The following is a 24,463-nucleotide window of genomic DNA, read 5'->3' on the forward strand; positions in this document are numbered from 1 at the left end:
TCAGACGTAGTGTACACATTTTGAACTGCGAGAGGCGCTACACTTTTTCCGTTAGTTGAATACTGAAGGCGATCTGGCGGAAGCTAGATAATTGACTTTATAAAGTTTTAAATATGGATATTTTTCTTACACAAACGCATGGATTTGCTTCAGAAGGCCTTTATTAACCTCCCGGAGCCGTGTGAAGCAGTTATATGATGGATAGATGCACTTTTATGGACTTCAAAAACAGAGCAACAATCAATGCCATTATAAAGCTTAGATTAGCCAGGATTTTTTTAATACAACTCCGATTTTATTAATTTGAAAGAAGAACGTCATATACACCTAGGATGACTTGAGGGTGAGTAAATCATGGGCTAATTTTTATTTTTGGGGTGAACTAAACCTTTAAGGGATAAAATAAAATTTACATAAAAAAAGAGAGATACAGATTATTTTAAATAAAATATAATATTCACCCTGGAGATGAACCAAGTTTAATCTAAGTTCCCTGCCCTGTTCTAACCAACTGTAAAGTCTCCAAGCATCATTTCATTTGTCTCTCCACAAAAAAAGGGAAAATTCTGTGTAATGATACATGATGACAGTCAATCAGAGCCTAATTTCATGTTTAAACCTGAAATGTGTCATTTTTATGCTCAAACTTGTAAGTACAACGGTTATATGCAGAGTTCCCTAAAAACTGAAACACTGCAGCTCTGTGGTGTTTTTCAAAATATTGATCTGTTTTGTTTGAACATCCCAACCTGCCCGACAACAGCAACACTGGTTCAGCCAATGGGCTGCGCTTTGGGGCGGGGCTGTCGACTTTGTCTCCGGGCGGAGTGTTTGGGAAACCTGTTTAAAAACAGTCATTTCAGTCTAGCGATGCAGAAATGACACACTTCAGCTTTGGAGTGGGATTTTGCTTCTTCATGGTTAGGGCTCGGCCGTTCACGCAGAACACGTTTTTGCTTTTGCATCGTGCATTAGACGGATGTGTTTGACGGTTGCGCTTACGTCTAACACCCTTTTGCACCGTCTCGCACATGACACGGTGTTATAAAAGCAGCACTTAAGGTAACATTTTCAGAGCTTGTGTTTTTTTTTTCATTCCACTGCCCTGCATATCACGTTTTTAAATGCAAAAAAAAAGCGTTCTGTGTGTATGGCCCCTTCCAATCGAAATGATTTTGATGTATACACACGTGCTACATAAGAACCTTATGATTCATATATTTACCTACACACATTTACCAACTAGACTGCACATTTCCTGCATCCTTTCTTTTCATCTCAAGGTGATGATACACGGGGCAACTTTTTGAGCAATGTTGTTGGGCAATGCTGTCAACGGCAACTCAGTATCCAGAGAGAAATTTGTTGCCCATTCTCAATGGGAACGTGCCCAAGCAACAGCGTCCGGCAACATTTCTCAAAAAGTTGCCCCGTGTATCATCACCTTTAGTCTTTTTTTTTGTCAAAGTCAAATGTCAAAAACACTTGAAGTCGAAGAGGCATTACTTCTTAAAAGGTGCAGAGGAATTTGACACAAACTGTATCTGAAAATCTTAAAGATTGATGCTATTGAATCAAATACACAAAGCCTCTTCTTAGACTCGAATAGGTGCATCCAAAGTCTGATTGTAATAGACTTCTCAGCTTCTCCTAACCAGAGGGAAAGTGAGACTTTAGGAGTGGATGGACTAGTTCCGCTCCAGCAGTGGCAGTTATGCGCTGGTTCATCCACGAGCAGCTTCATATGGTTCAGCAACAGGGAGAAGCTCAACTCCACACCCTGTTGTCTAACATTGCTAGATCTTTAGCAGCTAAAGTAAAATGATCTTACAGTGTGAGCCCTGAAAACTCGCTTTAACATTTTCTTACACAGTTCTGCGCCACCCGGTAAAGGGTGCAGCAATATAGTACACTATTGGATACACTATTAGATAGTTTAATCTGTACCGCTACACACTCGAGAGAGCTGTGTTGATAGACTAGATAAAGTCAATCATGACATGGATCCTTAGTTAGAGTATTGACTTGAATGAAAATGAGACTGTGAGGGAAAGAAGTACAGTTTGTTCATGTCATACTCTTGCCAACAAAATACTGACATGTCTTTCCACAGATTTCTGGTAGACAAAAGAATCCTCCAGAAAAATAAACGTTCATCCTTCATCGCCTCTTTTTCATTCACGCCACATTAAATATGCTGACCAACTGTGCTACATTTTGAATTGAATTGCAATTGTTTTCAAATGTAATTTCTAAATTTGAATTGAAATAAGAATTAAATTCATTTTAAAGCCCCCCTATGGTGAAAATCACGTTTTTAATGTTGTTTATATGACCATATAATGCGTTTTTATTATGCTTTCAGACAAACCATGTGCAAATGCAGAAGTCAACACCATTGCTGAGTATTTTCTCTTTAAAACTGCAGTGAACCAAAAACGTGGTTTGAAATCGCTGGTGTTTCTGACGTCACAAACTACCTTGTAGCCAATCACATCAAAGTGTGTCAACGAGTGGATCTCTGAGCTGGTGCGAGTGAGTGGCATATTCATAGAACAGCGTATAGTAAATGAGGCAAGGGTGTAGAGTTACATTCAAGCTATTTAAAAAAAATAATAATTTAGGGAATTTAGGATTTTTTTTTTTAAACATGTCATTTTGGTGATCAAAGATGAGTTTTAAGTGATCCAATTATTGACTACAGGGGGACTTTAAATGAAAATGCATATTTGTTGGGACAAATTCTGAATATTGGCTTGACAGCATTAGTTATTTTCTTTGAATTGCAATATAGTATTCCTCTTCCTGTTATTCCAAGTAAAATTCCCATTCAATTGTCTGTGGGACGTATATAAATAATTATTTCCCTCCCTAAGATGTAAACATCTAGCTCATATATTACAGATTTTCAAAACATTTTTTTTTGTGTAAATGCACAAGATATTAAAATATTGTTGGTCTTTGTTTGGTCTCAGTAGGCTTTTGCCCTGACACAAAGACACAGAGCGCTAAATCTACACTGGTGACTTTAATGGACAGCTGAGGGGAAAAAGACATTAGGATAAGCTGGTGTCTCAGTATCTTCCTGTGAATGGGAAATCAACCCTCCCAGTGGAACACACTGTGGAACATTGTGGGATAGCACTAGAAGAGATTGTCTCTGGGGCGGAAGTTACAGAAGACTGATCGGATTTCTTTGGTTGTTGGGGCATCCAAAAATCTACAGCTTACAAGGTGCCTGTAATCTACCGTGCCAAAAAGATAACATTGGGGGGCGTCGAGGAGGGGAAAGTGATACATCTGGGCCATGAATGACATAGTCCGTTGTGTACAGAGTCTTTTCAAAGCCCTGCTGGCCTGCATACCTATCATGCCAGCTTGAATGAACTTCTGTTCCCAGCTGTCACCTGCCCGTTTCATCTGCAGACGCACATACACACCTGGCTGGGCTACACCACTGGCGGGTCGCCCGCGTTATCCACCAGAACACAGCCAGCTCTCTCGACACAATCTATTTACAGATGTACACACACACTTACACTACATGTCCACAGACTTTACACATACACAATACCCTCGAAAATGGAATTCACCATCAAAATTGCTTGTAACGCATTTTTTGCACCAATCAAACCAACAAAAAAAATACGAGAAAACAAAATGGGAAACCCTATAGAAGTCAAACTTCCAGTCTTTACATTCAAGAGGGGCGATTTGAGTCAGACAACTCCGTGACCCATGCTGGGTGAGATTGCATCACGATAGCCGCTGCGGTTTGGTTGTTGGCGTTGTGCTCACCAAACAGTAAGACATGGAGCAAATCAAAGAGGAACTTTTTAATGAGGAATGCTCAACATCTGTTGGTTTGACGGGAGATCTCAAGAGGTCCATCCAATGGAGTGAGAGACAGAAATAAACAAAAACATAAAAAAATCACCCCGAATCAACAAAGTCGGGGTGGGAGGCCGAGTTCAAAATGCCATCATGCAATAAAGTAGCTGAAAGAGTCTCTTTCTCCACACATGCAAATAGTGGAGAAGTTATTTACATTCACGCCGGCAAACTTTCTTATTTCCTCTCTCTTTTTTTTTGATTCATGCTACAAAATGCCAAAAAACCTGATATCAAAATGTCAAAAAAAGCACAATCTTAAGTTTAAAAATCTCTTTGTACTTGAAACAAACTTTAAAGATAAAACGTCCATATGAAGTATGCGAGCATGTGTCTGTGTGTGCACGTGTTTTGTGTGTCGATCTCTGTGTGAGCGCAACTGTACATGGCAGTGACGAGCATCATAGTTAAAGTGTGGGAGCGCTCCTGCGTGTCCTCATTCTGTATTCTTTTTCTTTGTGTTTTCTTCACTCCGGAGAGGGTGAAAGAGCGTGAGCGCAGTAGCTCCCGTGGCTGGAGGGGCATCGGATCAGCGGCGGTCTTTGAAGGGCACTGGTGCCGGGCTTAGCGGGGCAGTGTGGCGCTGAGAGATGCTTTGATAAGCTGAAGAGGAGAAACAGGCAGAGAAAGTGAGATAGATTGACGGAGAGACCTGTAGGGCTGTCACTTCTGAGCGAAAAAGGCGATGGTCACTCCTGCCAAGCCCAGCGCCGCCAATCCAAGCACTTTCGTTAGGTACGACAATGGGTGGAACATAGAGTCTCTCTGCTGACCGTACAACTCCACAAAGGCATCCTGAAAGAAAAAGAGAGGAAAAAGAAAGAACATTAGGAATTGCCATAGGGCTGAAATGATTATAAACATGCTCAATTAAAAGCTACATTCTCCATAGCTCCACTGTAAAAGGGAAAATGCACAAAACATGGACAATAAATGGCAACAGTTAAGGCCTGTGCACACCGGGATGATTATAGTGCGTTTATCGCCAGCGTTTTTCGGCGCGTCTTTGTGTTCACACCCAAGCGATTTTCACTGGCGATGCGCCGAGTGAATGTGCAAATTCAGTAGATGGCGCTCCCGGTACACAAGGTGGTGCTACTTTACGCTTCTCACACTCGCTTGTCACACAGAAGAAGAAGAGAGATAGTATTTACGTACTTGCCAAAACCATTCAAACACTTTTGGCTAACTGGCAAGCAGCATTAGCAGCTCCTCTTCTTCTTTGTCTACTAAATTCCTCTTCGTCGTATCAATGTGTGCTCGGCAAGACCGTTTTGTGCTTGAGCGCCACCAAGTCTTGTTTTACTGTAACTTCAGCAGCTCCAGGCACGTGAACAAAAGCGCCGATCTCATTGGTCGGCCGGTTTTTAACGCACCACGTCAAAACAAAAAATCAAACCCAAGGCGGTTTTTTTTTTTATGACGCTTTTACGTCGGCTGTTTTGCGCGTCACAATGGCGCCCTTTGTTTAGTCATGAGGCGTTAAACGTCGGCGATAAACGCGCGTGAAAATCGTCCTGGTATGAACAGGCCTTTAGACTGAAAAGACTAGGAACACTTGACTCTAGAATATTTTATTCTTATTGCTCAATTGCAGCATTTTGCAGTGTAATATTTTTGTGGAATGACAGCTAAACTGAAATAGGTTTATCTGAAATAGATTTTTGTAACAATGTAAACGGACACTTTAGAATAATTTAATGCATCCTGAATAAAAGTAAAAAAAAAGAGTAAATATTACTGACCCCAAACTATATAAGCCAACAGTAAGATATTAAAAATATTGGGGAAAAAAAAAAAGATGTTTTGTTTATGCATGTGTATATATTTCAATACAATGACTGGGTAATCATTGGATTATCAGTTAGCAAATTAATCATTAGTTCCAGCCCTAATTCTGGCAAAAGACAAAGTAGCAACACATTTAAAGCACAACGTTATTTCAAACATTCAGTGCCTGATAGAAGGTCTGTAATGTGTAACGTGTCTAATTGCCATGTATAGGGAAATGATGTGTTTTCGCAGGGGGGCTTGAATCGAGCACAACCCTCCTCTTTAACAGACACTCCACATCTGTGTAGCCAAATTCCTCCGGGACACCGTCCAGCCCAGAGAGAGAAACCCGTTGAAAGATAGAGAGAAAGTGGGGGCAGGCACAAAGAAGAAGACAGCTCAAATCCATAACATTGAGCCCGGCTCCCTGTGAGCCCACTCACAGAGGAAGAGAAGGAGGAAATAGGGAAATAAAAGAAGAAGAGGGTCTCTGTGCCAGGGCTTCCACTGTCTCATCACTCCTACGCACAACCGTGTTTCCTTCTCCAGCCAGACCGACTGCAGACTAACTAAAGCATCTTTCACGCATTTGGATAGCTGAAATAAACACTCAAAGATAAATACTTATCTGCATTTGGCACAAGGAAATGACAGAGTTCATCCCCCTCCAGTTTGCAGGGCCATTTATAAGGAAATAATTAGGTTCTTTCCCCCAGAGCAGGCAGTGTAAATGAATAGTGTACAGATAAAATGAGGGACAGCCCCTTTCGAAAATAAACTTCCAGGAGAATTCAAAGCCGTAGGTCATGAATGCGACAAAACATTGCTGATGCAATCAAATGATACCATCGATTTCTCTCGATCTTCAGGCTGTTGGCAAAGCTGCGTGAGCTACTGGCCCCCTGCGTAAACAAGTAGGTGTTTGTGAACGTGTGAATGTGTGTTTGCATTTACGTGTACATAGGTGTGAGTGTGTCTCAGTTGGTGTTTTTGGGTTTAATCACAAGACCCCCAGCAGCATCCACCCATGCACTCCTGTTTGAAACCCTCTGCGTGTGTTTTTGAGGAATGTAAGCGAGAAAATGTGTGCTAAAATTGTGGTTGGTAACAACATTTACCAGACAGTCAACACCAATTGTTAGTAACAAAAATAACTAAACACGATCAGTGCACTACTGTTCACTGAATCTACCGAATCCTACCGAAACCCAAGCAAATGTCTCTTATGAGCCAGTTTGTTTTAGTGAATCAAACACATAGATTGACCAATGTAGTCTGATTCCCAAATTAATGACTCTCATGAAATTAGAGAATTAGGGTGTTTTCACACTTGTAGTAAAAATTAAAAAAAACATTTAGTCTTAGTCCGCTTAGCATTCACACTGGCATTTTAACACAGAATCTAAAGATACCGAACCTAAAGGCATAGGTTCAATAGGTTCGTGCATAGGCACGGCTTCAATTATGTAGGGGCCTATATTTTGCAATGGGGACGGCACTTACCAAACATCCAAAACAATGCTGTGTGCTGGGCTAAATGTGCTCGTTGTATGTGCGTGGCCTGAAGAGCTTATACAATGTGTAAAGGTATCAAAACAGCAACAGGAATCCCTCCGTCACACACACAAATTAAGATGTGCTACGAGGAGACGTGGTTCTGATGCCTGTCTAATGGGCAAGACCGCGACTATGATGAGAAAAAAACAGGTACGCGTGAGCATTCTCTCCTTTTTAGGGTCGCATCTTTTGACAACATGTCCCGTTTTTGGTTAGTTTACATGTCTTTGGTCTGTATTGCACTCATATTTCATTCGGACCACAATAGAGTTCGTTTGGAAGCGGACTGAGACCCATCTTTTCAGCGGGTTCGGTCCGCTAGTTTTGTGCGCCACAGGGTTCGGGTGGCAGCGTTCACACTTACTCAAATGAACCGCACTAACAGAGCAATCGCACCAGGGGTTGTTTTAATTGAACCAAACATGCCAGGTGTGAACACACCCTGAAAAACCTATCGCTTGTCCTGTGTAATTGTATTCCCAGAACGAACGGCTCTTAGTCGGTTCTTTTTAGTTAATCAAGTTGTTACAAATCAAGTCCATTGAAGTCTGAAATTATTTTCAACAGACTGCTGAGCACAATCAATACAATAAGAATTGCATGCCTATTTCAAATATTTCTTCTCAAAATCATTAATGGAACTGTTAAGAAACCAGAATCGTTAAGAGGAATCGGAACCAGAATCGTAAAAATTCCTTTTGATTCCCATCCTCAGCTGAAACATGAGCGTGTGTATTCCTTCTCATTCTTGATCTCCAGATCCCCATGCAGCGTGCATTCCCCTACTCAATAAGTAAAGCTGTGGTTTTATTGTGGCTGACAGTGGTGCATGATCCTCCTGCAGGCGCTGCTTGGTCCCGGGCTGGCCCAGCAAGGGGGCCGCCCTATGCCCAACTGTTTGAATTACATTATTCTGTGTTTCACGGGCAAGAGAACTATAGTCGAAAAGAGAAAGTGAGAAAGCAGTGCAACACGGCCTATGTGAATTTCCAGCACATGCTGAGACACAGAGCAGTTGAATCCAGAAACATCAGATAAAACTGACCATGACTTGATAGGTGTACAGGGATAGAGAAAGACATAGTGAGCAGCTTTCTCAGGCCTTTAAAATTAAAATATGCTGATGCAACACAAAGCACCAACTGTGTAAAAGTCCATTGATTTGACTTATGAAAAAAAATTTTTTTTTTCATTAACAGTGATGTTTCGTTCATGAACAAATCAGTGTTTTTGAAAGAATCGATTGAAATAATAATTCAATGACTCTCACTCAAAATCGGTTGTAAATGTTTTAATGACTCACCCATAGAGACACTCACTTGTTGTCACCTACTGGCATAAATCGGGGTGTGCGATCCATATAAGCTGCGAGTGCTCTGCATATCCAAGCCATTCGTGGACTCGCTGATTAGTATTAACACTATAAACTACTATAAATCCCCTTGTTTGAGGTGTGCCATAAAGCTTACATGATAAAATGTTGGTAGCTCTCCGTCATTTATTTATTTGCCAAACGTCAGTAATTTTCTTCAAATCAGCCACTCACTAAGAGTTCCGCGTAAGCGGATCCACAGCAGCTTTGGCTATGCCTATGCTCTGTTGTTATGTATTGAGCAGCTAACACTTTGTCTAGAGCGAACGCGTTTGTAACCCAACCAATGTGCATCAGGTGCATTTTTGACATAACAGGCCACCCAGCATACCCGGGTAAAAAAGTCATCGCTCGCCACTGAAGATGTAACCTGCAGGAAGAGTCACTAACAAACTCTCCAAACTAATGGAGACAGCCCATCTGCAAACAGTCAATAAAATTTGAGGACCAGTAAAAAAGTGAAATGCTCAATGCTTTCCATTTCTAATGGCATTAAAAAAATGTAATGAATACATTAATACGTTTACAGTCAGAAAGATTTTTGTAAAGAATTTAAAGGGTACATAACACACAGTTTCTGTCAATCTTGAGTACCTATAGAGTAGTATTGCATCCTTCATATCTCCGAAAAGTCAATAAATAAAAAGATGTTACTTGAGCCCCAAATCCGCATATCAGAATGATTTCTAATGATTCAGCTTTGCCATCCATCACAGGAATAAATTACATTTTTTATAAATATATTAAAATATAGAAAGTTAATATTTGTAAAAAAGTAATAATATTTCACAATGTTACTATTTTCATGTATTTTTGATCAATTAAATTCAGACTTGAGCATAAGAGACTTTTCATAAACATTCCAAAAAATTACCAATGCCACATTTTTTAGCAGTAGCGTGTGTGTGTGTGTGTGTGACCAAACAATACAGTGTGAATAGACGTGAGGAGGAGAAAGCTCAAGCTGGAATCAAACTTGGGTTTGGACCAAGCAATCAAACCTGATGCCATCTGCTTCTACAAGGGAGGTACAGAACTGCAGGTGTGCACATCCTCTAACAAAAAGCAATCTGAGCAAATCCAATTCCAAAAATGATTAATTTGCAATGATCCAATGGAGGAGTAGTGACTATTTTTTCCCTTGCTGCACTGAGGTCACGGTTTATTCCACTTTTGTAGCGAGTTAAGTATATTTAACCATGACACAAAAACCAGGCTCAACATTTGTTTGCACCACTAACAATGGCTGCCAGCCTTATTATCAGGAGAAAAGCTCCTCACTATCTCTTAAGACATTTCCGCTGCTCTCTCTCTCTCTCTCTCTGTCTTTGTATTTATCTATCTATCTTATCCGCCTCTCTCGCTTTTTTCTGTTTCTGTCTGTCTGTCTAGGCTATAAGAGCACCTGGCACAGAGCAACGATGAGAGGAAAGGAGCGAGGGAGGGAGGGAGGGAGGGATGGAGGTGACAGATATAACTAAAAGAGGGCTGTAACGATAGCACAAAATGAGCTCACAATACATCCTAATAAGAGCCACAGGAATTAGTGCCAGTGGAGATGTCAAACCCGGGCAGCCTGCTCAGGATGAGATGTCATCGCGGGCATGTCTGGCTGCTGCCGATGTGATGAGGGCATAAACGAGAGCCCTGGCTGCCCCATCAGCGGTGGAGGTGACAGGACCAAGCTGGGAGGTGTTGACGGCCACGTGTCCACATCCCTGTTTGCTCTCGTTTTTTCTCCCGCATTGGTAAACATCCTCATTAGGGGAGCTTCCGCCCTGTGTTTGAACAGACTCTTTCTGTTTGCCTAAGGCCTTTGTTAATGGCTTCCAAAAAGCAGCCCCTTATACACACAGGTACTGGCAGACGCGAGCAGAGGCAAAGTGATTATCGCTGTTGTATTCTAACGCGGTAATCATACGATCAAAGTCAAGCAAATGCACGAGCGATGTCCAACGGCTCACAGCTACAAACGGGCTGTGAAATGCAGTATTTTGCGCTGAGTCCGCCTCTTCCTCCATCTCTATTTCTGTCCTTCCTGTGGAGTGTCGGTCAGACGCAACAGTGTCTTGGCACTCTGTTTAAACCAAAGCACCTTAGTGGCCCCTAATGCCCTCGGAAAGGCACTAAGCGTTGGGTGCCAACGGTCTAACAGAACCCTGCAGGACTTCCTGTGGTGGAGGAGGTTTGGAGTAGCGTGCTGCAATTTTAGGATGGAAATGAAAGTCGGTTAATGAGATCAAATTCAAATATGAAAAACATGGACAAAGAGGCCCGGCAGGATCGGATTTGCGACTAAAAAGATGTGTGCATGTGTGCGAATAAAAGTCCCAGCGGTCATAAAAAGTCTTAAATATCTTAAATGGTATAACTAACAATATAACTATCATTTTAAAGGTGCACTATGTAACTTTTCCGTCCACTAGAGGTCCCCTGTTCAAAACAAAGTCGTAGCTTGATGACGCCAAGTTTGAGCGCAGAATCTTGGGACATGTGGTCTTCACTTCACAGGCGGTGGAAAAGAATCGGGATAGGACTCGGGCAGAAATCATGTTCATCAATGCGATTATTAATGTTATAATCCAGCAATACAGCCTACTGCATTATTAAACTTCGAAAGTCAATGATTCAAATTAAATAAAAGTAGCAACACAACACTGTAGCGCATTCTAGCGGTTTACAATCAGTGAATACCGAATACTTTATAATCTACTGTTGATGAATTATGACAATATTTACTTTATGGTGTTTAATATTTTGTAGATGGTTGTAAGAGTGCACATTTTAAATCCCCCATCTTTTTGAATAAGCAGGCGGCATTAGTAAAACAGACATTTCTAAATAAGAGTCAGTGTATTTTGACTTGTTTATAATTAAAAGTCCCACATTATGCATATTTTTTTCTTGTTATTGTTGGTATTTTACACAATAAACTGTACCTGGCATTCAACTTGTAGCTTTTATCTGGCATGTCAAAGGAAAGAAAAGACTAAGAGCATTATTTAACACATATTATTTAATATATAGATTTTACTAGCATTGGCAAATACAATTTGATGCAGAAATAATTTAAAACCCTGCACTTTTTGTATCCTAATAAATTAAATATTTTGCTTATTAAAGAAAAACACCATTATTTGATTAATTTTCATTGCACCCCTTAAGTTTATTTATGTGCTTCTCCTTTCAACTTAGGAGCACATGTGCTCCTTGGGGGGAAAAGTAAATGTCAAGACTTCCTAGCTGAATGCATGAATGGAGGTTTGTAGACGGACAGCGTTTACAGCCTTGTAAGGCAATCACCAGTTGCTCAGGACTAAGTTCCGCGTCAAGTGCGCCAGTGTCATCACATCCTCAGATTGAGCATGAGGCCAAGAGATGAGCTAATGCAGAAACAGCTGACCCTCTTCACCTTGAAGAAGGAAGAGATAATGTTACATTACTTCTCCTTTTTGTTTCGTGTTTGTGACGAATGTCGATCTAGAGTGATGTAAAAGTCGCACAAATTCCAATTTGACTGTTCAAATTGAGGTTGCATTGAAAAACATCCGATCGGTATCCGTTTTAGGACCACATATGGAAGTGGCCCAAATCAGAATTAAAAAGATCAGATTCCATGTGGTGTTCACACAGTCATGACAAAAACAGATATGAGCACAAAAAAAATCGGATTTGGTCCACATTTCCCTGCAGTCTGAACCTTGTCGCTAAGGAACTTTGTTATGACTTCTGTGATCACAATAAACATCTGATCTCATGAATTTTCAAATGGAGCCACTTCAGTCAGAAAAGCACCAATGCTTCCTTCCTCATACATCATTCAGTGACACAAGTGTCTGTGGCTGTCGCGCTGGTGATACCATAAACCACAGGACAAATGAGATCATTAGATGGATACCAACACCCCTCCAAATCATTGAATTCAGGTTTTTCAATCACTTCTATGGCCAAATGTGTATAAAATCAAGCACCTAGGCATGCAGACGCTTCTACAAACATTTGTGAAAGAATGGGTCGCTCTCAGGAGCTCAGTAAATTCAAGCGTGGTACCATGATAGTTTGCCACCTGTGCAATAAGTCCATTTGTGAAATTTCCTCACTACTAAATATTCCACGGTCAACTGTTAGTGGTATTATGACAAGCAGTGGAAGCAATTGGGAGCAACAGCAACTCAGCCACGAAGTGGTAGGCAATGTAAAATCACAGAGTGGGGTCAGCGCATGCTGAGGTGCACAGTGCGCAGAAGTTGCCAACTTTCTGCAGAGTCAATAGCTACACACCTCCAAAGTCCGTGTGGGCTTCAGATTAGCTCATGAACAGTGCGTAGAGAGCTTCATGGAATGGATGCAGTGGTGTAAAGCACGCTACCACTGGACTCTAGAGCAGTGGAGACGTGTTCTCTGGAGTGACGAATCACGCTTCTCTGCCAGGCAATCCGATGGATGAGTCTGGGTTTGGCGGTTGCCAGGAGAACGTTACTTGCCTGACTGCATTGTGCCAAGTGTAAAGTTTGGTAGAGGGGGGGGGGGGTTATGGTGTGGTGTTGTTTTTTGCCACTTATACCCCTTTTCCACCAGAATGAACCAGGTGCTAGTTCAGAGCCAGTGCTAGTCCCAGTTCATAGTTGGTTCGACTGAGGAGCCTTCTAAGAACCGTTTGCTTTTCCACATGCTGAGAGCCACAACAGAGGCAGTGGCAGTGTTGCCAAGTCCCCGGGTTGAAGCGACCCCAATTATGTGATATTTAGCCCCAGGAATGCAAATTTTAGTAGGCAACCATGCCAAAAAAACACATATTTTACCCCTAAATGTGATTTTTACCGGGGAAGCCCCCCTCAAACGCGATTGGGCTTGTTTTGAATAGCAATTGGGCGAGTTTTGTTGTGAAAACCTGGCAACCATGGGCAGCGGGAAACACAAACACACCAGGCTTGTTCGAGATGCATCGGCGCTGCGCAGACCGATCCACGTATGATATATAAAAAAAACGCATGAGTGAATCAAAAGCATAAGGAGTCATATGCTCTCGCTGGACTCGTTATCATACAGCGGCACCGCTGCGAACAAGCCTTCCATCAACAATGCAAACGTTGCGTTACTATTGATTCACATGGCTTTACGATCGGCACCTACATCGGCATCAAAACACAACGAAAACACAGCGAATCCAACGCATTCATGCAGTTCACCGTAATTTGTATAGACGGAGAATACAAACGAGCAGCAGCTGATCTAGCTCTAGCACTGCCTTGGCGGAAAAGGGGTTTAGTTCCAGTCAAAGGAACTCTTAATGCTTGAGCATACAAAGACATTTTGGACAATTTCATGTTCCCAACTTTGTGGGAACAGTTAGGGGACGGCCCCTTCCTGTTCCAACATGACCAGTGTACAAAGCAAGGACCATAAAGACATGGATTGAGTGAGTTTGGTGTGGAGGAACTTAACTGGCCTGCAAAGAGTCCTGATCTAAACCCGATAGAACACCTTTGGGATGAATTAGTGCCTACATTAGTGCCTGACCTCACAAATGCACTTCTAGAAAAATGGTCAAAGATTCCCATAAACGCACTCCTAAACCTTGTGGAAAGCCTTCCCAGAAGAGCTGAAGCTGTTATAGCTGCAAAGGATGGGCCAACTCCATATTAAACCCTACGGATTAAGAATGGGATGTCATTAAAGTGCACGGAAAGGCAGGCGTCCCAAAACTTTTGGCAATATTATGTTTCTGCTTTGTATTTAAGACATAAATCATAAAGAGTATGTATATTATTAATTATGTAATTCAGTTTAAAACCAAATTATATAATTAAGTAATAAAAGTTTTGTGGATTAAACTGTACACATTTTTAGTAGCAATTTTAGCATTTTAGCAGGGGTCAAATAGGAGTTTGTAGCTTTTAGGTTTGACAAAAATGTCTTTAAAAATGTGTAAATGTTTTATAAATAAATATTCGAAAGTTTGGGGTTGGTAGGATTTTAGGAGCTTTTGAAAGAAATACTATATGCTCACCAAGGCACCAGTTATTTGATCAAAACTACATCCAAAACAGCAGCATATTTCAGCAGCAAATAATATTTTTGCCTTTTTTGCTCACACATACACGCACACAAATGACACGCAACAGGGATTCGTTTAATTTAAATGCATATTAAACACGCACAGCGGAACTGACCCGTGAATGTGAATCAGCCATGTTTGTCAGACTTTTCAATCAGAACAGCACCGACTTAATAAATCATCAGACTAGAAAAACAAATCCTGCATAACTAGAGGGATAAACCTGCCGTCTGCCGCAGATGGTGAATAGACCCACACGTCTTTATATTCATTATAAATGAGACCATGGATATGATCAACAGCAACGCCCAAAGAGCATCTCATCCCAGCCGAACAGAGCGTGCTGTTTCGTGTCCAATAGCATAACAGGATCAAGAAGCCATGAGCGGCTGAAAGCGCAGAGCTTAGCAGTAAGAGGAGAAAACCTTCTCACCACAAAACCTTGTTGAGACACAGATAAGATGCTGCTGGGACTTTCTCTGCCAACTCAGTTCCTTATTAGACACAGCGGTCAGTGCTGAAATGGCATCTGACCCTGACCAAAGCCCAGATGCCAGTGTGTGGCCATCCTCCAGTGCTCAGCAGGTCAAAGCCATCAGGTCTGAGAAATGGCGCTAATGTGGAACCGAAGAGGAAGGATTGCACCTTGACCTTGTAATCTGATGCATCCAAGAAAAGGTAAAGCTCTCCATTAAACTGACATTGCACTGAAAGAGACAAGGCTATGTCTCCAGGCTCCAGGACTCCTATATTTAACAGCATTATTCATGCCCCCCTCTTTCATGCATCTTTCTCCCTCTCTTCCTCGTTTGCATATTCTCTCTCTACCAGACATTTGCTATCAAATTATTTTATATACAGTGCCTGGAGCAGGTTTCATCATTCACTTTTTAAATCTTATCTGGTTAAATCTATTGCAACCAAAAAGAGAATATTGATTTTTGTATTGTATGCATTTTTGGTAGAGAACAATTGCAAAGACAAAGTAAGGTATAAAAATCCCTGATACTGATATTTAATAATAAATACACCTGTAAAAATAAAATGCAGACAACTATGGTTATTTCAAAGAAAATGTTGCAATAACAGTACAACGTAATGCGCTCAGGATTAGTTCACCCAAAACAGAAAATCATGTCATTATTTACACACCCTCATGTCATTTCACGCCCTTATAACTTTAGTTCTTCTGTGGAACATTTTCTGTGGAGTATTTTTGAAGAATTGTACTGGTTAGAATGAATGGAAACTGAGAATGAATACAATTTTCTAAACTGATTTAAAAGATTCATTGAAAAGATTAGACTCAAAAGAACAAGTCTTTGATCAATTGGATATAGCTACTTCTCTCATGAATGTGCCAATGAAAATAAGAATGCGCCGATATGAAAATTTTGTCTGATACCGATAATTCTTTATATTTGAAAGATAACCGATATATTGGCCATTAAATGAGCCTGATGACAACTCACCATTAAAAGCCATGTCCCAAGCACACAATTATAATATTTTGATTATAATGCTATGTCAGACTTGTGCTGTACATTGCACTTAACCATATTTTCCTTTTTCAATCATATTTCAAGCAATTCAAAACCATCATGACGTGAACAGTGCACATCTGAAGTGTCTCAGCTGAAGGAAATAATCCATTATATACCAGCTTTAATATATCAGCCACATTTTCTTTTCTGGCCGATAACTTTAAAAAAGAACATATATCGTCCATTACCGATATGGTGGCCGATACATCATGCATCCCTAATGAAAAGGGTTTTTGTTGTGCTTTTTTTGGGTGAATAATGATCTAAATTCTAGTCTGTACCTAAAACAGCTATGACTTGGAATACAGCTCAAAAACAATATGGACCACTTGTATGTGTTTTGAAGCTTTCAATGTAAATGAAAAGAGTGTACAAATGTTAACAATCCACCAATCCATCTCTACTCAAACACATGCACATCTGTTATTCACTTCACAGATATTCTGGTTAGTAAAAACATTTGCCAGGAGCAGTAAAAGTGCTGCCTTTATTGATTTTCAGTAAGTACAGATCTTCTTTTTGCATTCATTGGGGAAAAACGGGTTGCTAGTTCCTCCCAACATAGATGCTTTCCAAATGTTGATGAAAACCTGTTCCGTTGCGACAAAACACAAGTGAATATGCTCTATCCGTTTCAAACTGCTTATCCAGGACAAAACATTTCCTCTTTTTCCCCAGTACTCTTCAGGGCTAGCGGGGGTTTATGAAGAGTGAGGTACGCTGGGATTCGGATCACAGGCCCCATGGCTTCCACATCAAAGTGAAGCCTCTGGTCTACACACACGTAAGCTAGTGGTTCTGCGTTCCCTAATTTTCTGTCTGATTCTGTCTGTGTGATGTGGCACCCTGAGGACTCGACCGCTGAATAGGACCACAGGGGCCCCTGCAGTGACTGCTGGTCCAACCCAACTGTGTCGAGTGGTGATACCTACTCTCTGTTCCCCTAATGACTGCATATTACTGTCTAAAAACAGCTCTATCGTTACTAATTAGACAGACCAGATGTCTCTTTTTAGCTCAGGTTGGGTGGAAAATTGGGGGGCCCTGTTCTGTTTGAGTGGTACAGCATTGTATTTTAAATTACTATTGTACATTATCACGAAAGAAATGTCTTTGCAAACTGTTTGAACAAGATCTTATATTAACAAATAATTACTATAGTCATAGTAATATAGTTATTCTGCTGAGATGCAACAAAAATGCAATTACCCCTGAAATGCTATTTTAATATTTAAAAATACTTAAATACAACTACTTTATCTCCTTTTTTTTTTTTTGGAACTCAATCAAACCAAAAGATAACATGGCGCCACTAGCCTATATATCATCTTAAGCCCTTTTCAGTCCGTAAAAATACATTTGCATGCCACCTCAGTGATCAAACTCGAATGGCGATTTATTCACGATGGAGGAGCAAGTTTTGTGATGAGAATGCGCTGCTCACGTGATCAGTCGCATGTTTGTCTGCTGTAAATAAAATGTCAAAAATTATTAATTATTATTCAATTGCTTAAATACTTTAATATCCTGTTTATAAAATAGGGAGATATAAACTCATTATAGTTAAATAGTTAAAATGGTTTTGTATTTTTTCAAAAAAAAATTGTTTTAGGGAAGAAATAAGTTAATACAGCCTCTACATGTAAACATAATTCTGAAACAAATATTTTAACGTATATAATTACTGCCGTGATAACAGCCCATTTCAAAAGTGCTTTTCTTTCTTTTTCACTTTTGAGCGGTGATGAAATATTGTTCTTGTTGTAAATACTTTCTAGCATTTCAGTAATTAAAATTTGTTGGCTACATCTTTTAAATGCATTGCAATAACCGCGAAACACAGACGTACGGTGCTCTGCAGTGGTCAAAAAGGATATAAACAGCGAATTTCGAAGTGATCTCTTCTTTTAAACTCAGAGATGTGGATTCAGACGGCCTTGGTGTTTGTCAAAAAACAGTAGATAATTCGCCTGTGGATTTTTACATGGGTGGTGGGAGAAAAACACTGAAATTCTGGATTCGGATGGCAATAAAATCACTGATTAGCCCCAGTAAATGTTGAAAATACCCAATGAGAAGCAATTACCGTCCAAATAGGGTTTAAGGATATGTTTACACGACAATGATATACTTTAAATGGAGAAGTTTTCCACGTGCAGACGTGCATTGTCAAAATGATCCCCATTCACACGGATCCACGAAAATGACTAAAAACACTACTGCCAGGCCATTAGATGGTGATGAAACACTAAATATTCGACATGTTAAATGCTTGTGCAGGATGTCATCGTTTTCAGAGATTCACGTTTTTGTTTTCAAAACGTGCACTTTGAAACCCGTTTTCAAAAGTTTGTGTTTTCAGGCACCCACAACGCTGTTGTCGTGTAAATGAATGGCCAATACGCATACGTTTTACATTTTAAATTGAAAAAGGTGTCGTGTAAACAGTCCCTTAGACATCCCTCTCTGTATTTTTACTGCCTGTGTTTGCGTCACTTTTATGTGCAAAAATGACATAAGGCTGAGGCGGTCCACATAGCCCCACAAATATATCTATTGTAATAAAAACGGTAAGGCAATATTTCCACAGATTTAATCAAACAATGAATCTGAAAGATTAATGATTTCTAAATAACAATGACGTATGATCTGATGCATTATATCAAGTTGATTCTAGGAGTGACGCTCAGTTCGGTCCAGTTGCTGTATATCATGTCTTATCTCTTCAGATAAAAGTGTAATGTAACATCTAGCAAACGCAAGTCATCTGTGATCCCTCAGAAGGGTTTGCCTTATTTAGATGTGTGGTGTTTTCTGGCATTCTCCTATCATAAACAGCCACTCTTGTGTGAACTGAGTGATCTTCATTTTCCCAGGCTGTTTTCATATCTAAACCTGCTAATTCATCCACTCTCATGCTTCATGAGAAAAAAAAGAAAAGAAAATTCTCTTATGAGAGGATAGAAGTCAGACATGCTGTTGCATAAGTGTAATTGTAATTGTGCACATTAAATCTGGTACAGATCAGTGACAGAGATGTCACTTTGCAAAGGAAAAAATGTGCACTCGGATCTTCTTTAGTTTTATTTTGGTGCAATGTAGAACCAATGTTGTAAACTGTTGGGACAAAAGCACTGAGGGAATGTAAACGTGAGTAATTAGCGGTTGGTTTTACAGAAGTATTCAATGAGAACACGTTTTTACTCATGGGAAAAAATAGTAAAGGCCGCACATCATGTGCTGACACATCAATGAATTATGTTTCTGAAATTACTCAACATGTGCAAAAATAAGACGCATGATATGTGTTAGAGCTATGAACTTTGCTTTGTGCAAGTATGCATCAAAATTGAGTAGTAGTGCTCATGTGAGCCATAAGAGTTTGAATCTAGCTTGCAACCTTAGACCAAGGAACTTACACACCTTGCATTGAATATTATGAATATTGTATAGGGATGCAATGAAATTAAAATTCTGGGCCGAAACTGAAACCAAAAAATTCTGGATGAACTTGGCCGAAAACCAAAAATGACCCTTTTTTAATAATTACTAATTTCTTATTTTGAATTATATATTTTTTTATATTTGTACTGATATTAGACTTTTTAATTAAATTCAATAATTTTATTGAATCTGAATTTTTTTTAAAATACAAGCCAATAAAACAAAATAACCACACTTTTATTTAAAGTAACACACCAAAATTGGACAGAACATATATTAAAATTAGAGATGCACCGATGTATCAGCCAATAATCGGTATCGGCTGATTGTTTAAAAACAGTCGATGATCAGGGCCGATGGTATCCTGTCAATCAAAAGGTTGTGTAAAAACGTGTCTGACTGCAACTCATACTGTGTGTGTGTGAAGAAAATGACTCACATTGAATTTAGCAGTTTAGCACATTAGCAGTGAAAAAATAGCTACATAAAAGCAGGCTCTATTTGACCCTATGAATCACCCATAGTTCAAGCCAGGGTTGCCAGGTCCGCAGTTTTCCCCTACACTTAACATTATTTGTAGCGCGCCTCACATCCAATAATCGCAAATAGCACTGTGCTTTGTTACTTCTAAAAAGAAACGTGTCATTTTCAAATTCTGTCCATTCTACCAAGAAATTCAAACAATAAATGCTTGTTTGACGATTCCTAAATGTGACATGACAGATCAGTATATCTTGAAAAACATCATTGAATATCAAAAGGTATGTTGAAAGATACAGTACAAATGACTCATGTAATCAATCAATCAGTGTTTCAACCGCAGAAAGACGTCAATAAAACAGCTTATAAACAATAGGTCACTTAACATTATATTTAGCCGACCTCAGGAAAGTCATCCGGTGTTCACAGTTTGTTAGTTAGCAATAAAGAAACACTAGAGAGGAGCTTACTTACTGTTAATTATATACACTGATCAGGCATAACATTATGACAGGTAAAGTGAATAACACTGAATATCTCTTCATCATGGCACTTGTTAGTGGGTAGGATATATTGTGCAGCAACATTTTGTCTTTAAAGTTGATGTGTTAGAAGCAGGAAAAATGGGCAAGTGTAAGGATTTGAGCGAGTTTGACAAGGGCCAAATTGTGATGGCTAGACGACTGGGTCAGAGCATCTCCAAAACTGCAGCTCTTGTGGGGTGTTCCCGGTCTGCAGTGGTCAGTATCTATCAAAAGTGGTCCAAGGAAGGAACAGTGGTGAACCAGCGACAGGGTCATGGGCGGCCAAGGCTCATTGATGCACGTGGGGAGCGAAGGCTGGCCTTTGTGGTCCGATCAAACAGACGAGCTACTGTAGCTCAAATTGCTCAAGAAGTTAATGCTGGTTTTGATAGAAAGTCGCAGTTTGTTACGTATGGGGCTGCAAAGCCACAGACCAGTTAGGGTGCCCATGCTGACCCCTGTCCACCGCCGAAAATGCCAACAGTGGGCATCAGAACTGGACCACAGTGCAATGGAAGAAGGTGGCCTGGTCTGATGAATCACATTTTCTTTTAAATTACGCAGATGGCCGGGTGTGTGTGTATCGCTTACCTGGGGAACACATGGCACCAGGATGCACTATGGGAAGAAGGCAAGCCGGCAGAGGCAGTGATGCTTTGGGCAATGTTCCACTGGGAAACCTTGGGTCCTGCCATCCATGTGGATGTTACTTTGACACATGCCACCTACCTAAGCATTGTGGCAGACCATGTACACGCTTTCATGGAAACTGTATTCCCTGTTGGCTGTAGCCTCTTTCAGCTGGATAATGCGCCCTGCCACAAAACAAAAATGGTTCAAGAATGGTTTGAGGAGCACGAGTTTGAGGTGTTGACTTGGCCTCCAAATTCCCCAGATCTCAATCCAATCGAGCATCTGTGGGATGTGCTGAACAAACAAGTCCAATCCATGGAGGCCCCACCTCGCAACTTACAGGACTTAAAGGATCTGCTGCTAACATCTTGGTGACAGATACCACAGCACACCTTCAGGGGTCTAGTGGAGTCCATGTCTCGACGGGTCAGGGCTGTTTTGGCAGCAAAAGGGGGACCAACAACTTATTAGGAAGCAGGGCTCTACGCTAACATTTTTCTTGAGGAGCACTTGTGCTCCTAATTTTAAAAAAATAGGAGCACAGTCAAAAATTTAGGAGCACTTTCTGATCAATAACACGCATTCCAATTATAACTTTCCCAATTACAGGATGATCTTTGTCCCTTTAAATTAATGTCCAGGGGCATTTTTACCATTATAAGAGCAATGTTTTCTAATCGTATTAAATGTATGCATCATCTTTTGTCAATTTCTTCAATTAAAATAGAAAAGTTGTTTTTAAAATGTTAATTTAAACAATAAATTCAGTTAGAGCAATAAGACACAACCAGACTGTTACCAATCTAATTAAATCAGCATCAAAAGATCAATCTTTGCACTGTAGAAGTGGCACAGCAGCTCTATCTGAAGTGGTGTTTAGACACATTTACATAGATTTAATGCAGCTCATGGGTAAATAATGTTGTATGAATGTTTTAAATATAAGTTTTTGAATTTAGAAATAAACTATGTACAAGTTAAACTTAAACTTAGTTAAAAGTTTGATATTTTAAATAAAAAGTCCATGCAAAGTATAAATATGAAAATAAAACAGCCAGTAGGTGGCGTCAAGTGTATGTGGGATTCATTCATTCAATCGTTCAAGCGCAACTTCATTCGAATCGAATCGCTTGGAGAAGCGCAACAGTTCTGGTGTAATTTTGATGTTCACGAAATAAACAGTATTGTGGCTAAAACGTTGTTACTTAACATCAACAGAGAAATTTCATGTCAGCACGTTATTTGAGCGAACTTTGCTTTTCCAGTGAGCGTGAGTGGTACATGAGTGTAGCGTTCGCTTGGGCTGAGAGAGCACACATACATATTGAGCAGAGAAAATTGGGTGCCAGTACAGACTTACCTGCTCGGCCAGAGTCGCTTCACAACTTCGCAAGTTGTATATCTTTGGAAGTGGAGCCACTCACAAAGTTACAAAAAATGCTGAATGGGAGTGAAACCTGAGTGCTGAACAGGGGCGGGGCGGCATATATTTTTGGCTCATATTTTTGGGTCATATTTTCAGCAAAAGTGTCAAAAAGGCCAAAAAAACATGATATTAATCATTGATATTAAAACCCAAAGGATTGAGTTAACTCATTGTCCTACAGGGTGGCCAACACAGAAAAAAGGGAGGGTTCCCACAGTCTTCTGTTCTATTGCAAAACACCTTACTCACGCAGAGAGAAAATGCGACAAAAAAGTAATTGTGTTTCCATGTTCAGTTGAAAACATGCGGGGTAGTGGGCGTAGGGGGATGTGGAAACAGACCACTGATTTGGATGGGCACTAAACGTTGCCAAGATGTGACAGGTGTGCCCCTTTCCTCGCCCACTCCACAGCTTCCTCCTCCTTACACCCACCCAAACTCAACAGTGGGTCATTTCCTTCTTTAACGTACAGTGTTTCCAGTTGGCAATCATAACACATGATTCCATAGGAGGTATAATGTCTTACTCTTTCCAGACACACAAAGAAACTAAAATATTGCACAGCAGGGCTATTCACAGACTCCAGTGGACTAGAACATTGATCAAATGTCATCTATGACGGTGCGGAAAAAACAGCAGGTGATGTTAGGGTGAAGTCTTGAGAAAGCCGGGTATGATGCACCAAATACATAAACATTGAAAAGCAAACATGTTTAGCTTATGATTAAAACTTTTACCCTCACCACTGAGAAAAAAACACCACCGAGACACCCGGCAGTTACGGAGGGGGATTTCCAAGTGTTTTGTAAACACAAGGAAGCAGGTACTAAATCAAATAGGAGGGTGCTGGCTAAGTCGTGATAGAGATATGACATTTTAATGTACAAACAAATCAACAGGAAAACCAATATAGACTCCAACAGAGAAACGATATGACTACTGGAGGATCATGCATGAAAAAGGACAAAGAAAGGAGGAGAATCGCATCTGCAATGTTTTGTTTCAAATGAGAAAGGGAGAATAAGGTGATAAAGAACAAGAGAGGTGTGTTTATAGAGACGGTTATTGTGCTGACCCAAGGCTGAAAATTCCCTGATGAATTCTTTTTCCCGCTAAAAAGTAATCAGAATCCGATGCAAATTAATTAAATCCCATCCATTTGGTAAATCGTTTGGATTAACGATCTGATCGAGCCATTATTAGTTAATGTGGTGGGAGTCAGAACTCATTACGCGTCAGCTAGGGTTGCACCCATGTGCTTGTGGAAATCAGTACAAATACATGGCAAACCCAAAGCATGCCATGATTCTGCCAAGTAGAACATGTTCCTCCTGGATCAACAGTTGTGGTTGGTCCTGGAACAATATTTCTATTAAACATGCCCTATGCTTAACCCTAACTCAGACGTCTAAAATTTGATTGGTTGACATGAATGTTGTTCCTGGACCAACAATGATGTTGATCCAGGAACATGTAAATCACGTTAAGCATAAACCTGGAAGAAGAGCTGCACAAATAATAATAATAAAATCAAAATTGCGATATGGGCAGTTAAATTAAATAAGTATAGCCAACATGTGCTCTGTGCTTGAGAGTGAAGCGTTAAAAACTGTTGTGAGCTAAGCATAAACTTAAAGGCATTCCTTCAGTTTTCTGACTAAATAAAAGCCTAGTGTTTAATGTGTGGTGAAAGTGAAGAAATAAAGACTGTACTGGGAAAAATAACACAAGTTGGGTTGAAAATGGACTAACACAGCAAT

General features: G+C 40.2%; 1 protein-coding gene across 1 annotated transcript in view; it reads right to left on the minus strand.

The window, feature by feature from the left end:
- Positions 1-1,461: 1,461 nt before the first annotated feature.
- Positions 1,462-24,463, minus strand: part of bcl2a (BCL2 apoptosis regulator a) — a 63,800-nt gene continuing 40,798 nt past the window's right edge. The window contains exon 2 of the mRNA XM_079806690.1: positions 1,462-4,686. Within this exon, the coding sequence (XP_079662816.1) occupies positions 4,555-4,686 (132 nt within the window). The 3' untranslated portion in view covers positions 1,462-4,554. The remainder of the gene's footprint in view (positions 4,687-24,463) is intronic.

Source organism: Gobio gobio (genome assembly GCF_949357685.1).
Source record: "Gobio gobio genome assembly, chromosome: 23".
NCBI lineage: Eukaryota > Metazoa > Chordata > Actinopteri > Cypriniformes > Gobionidae > Gobio > Gobio gobio.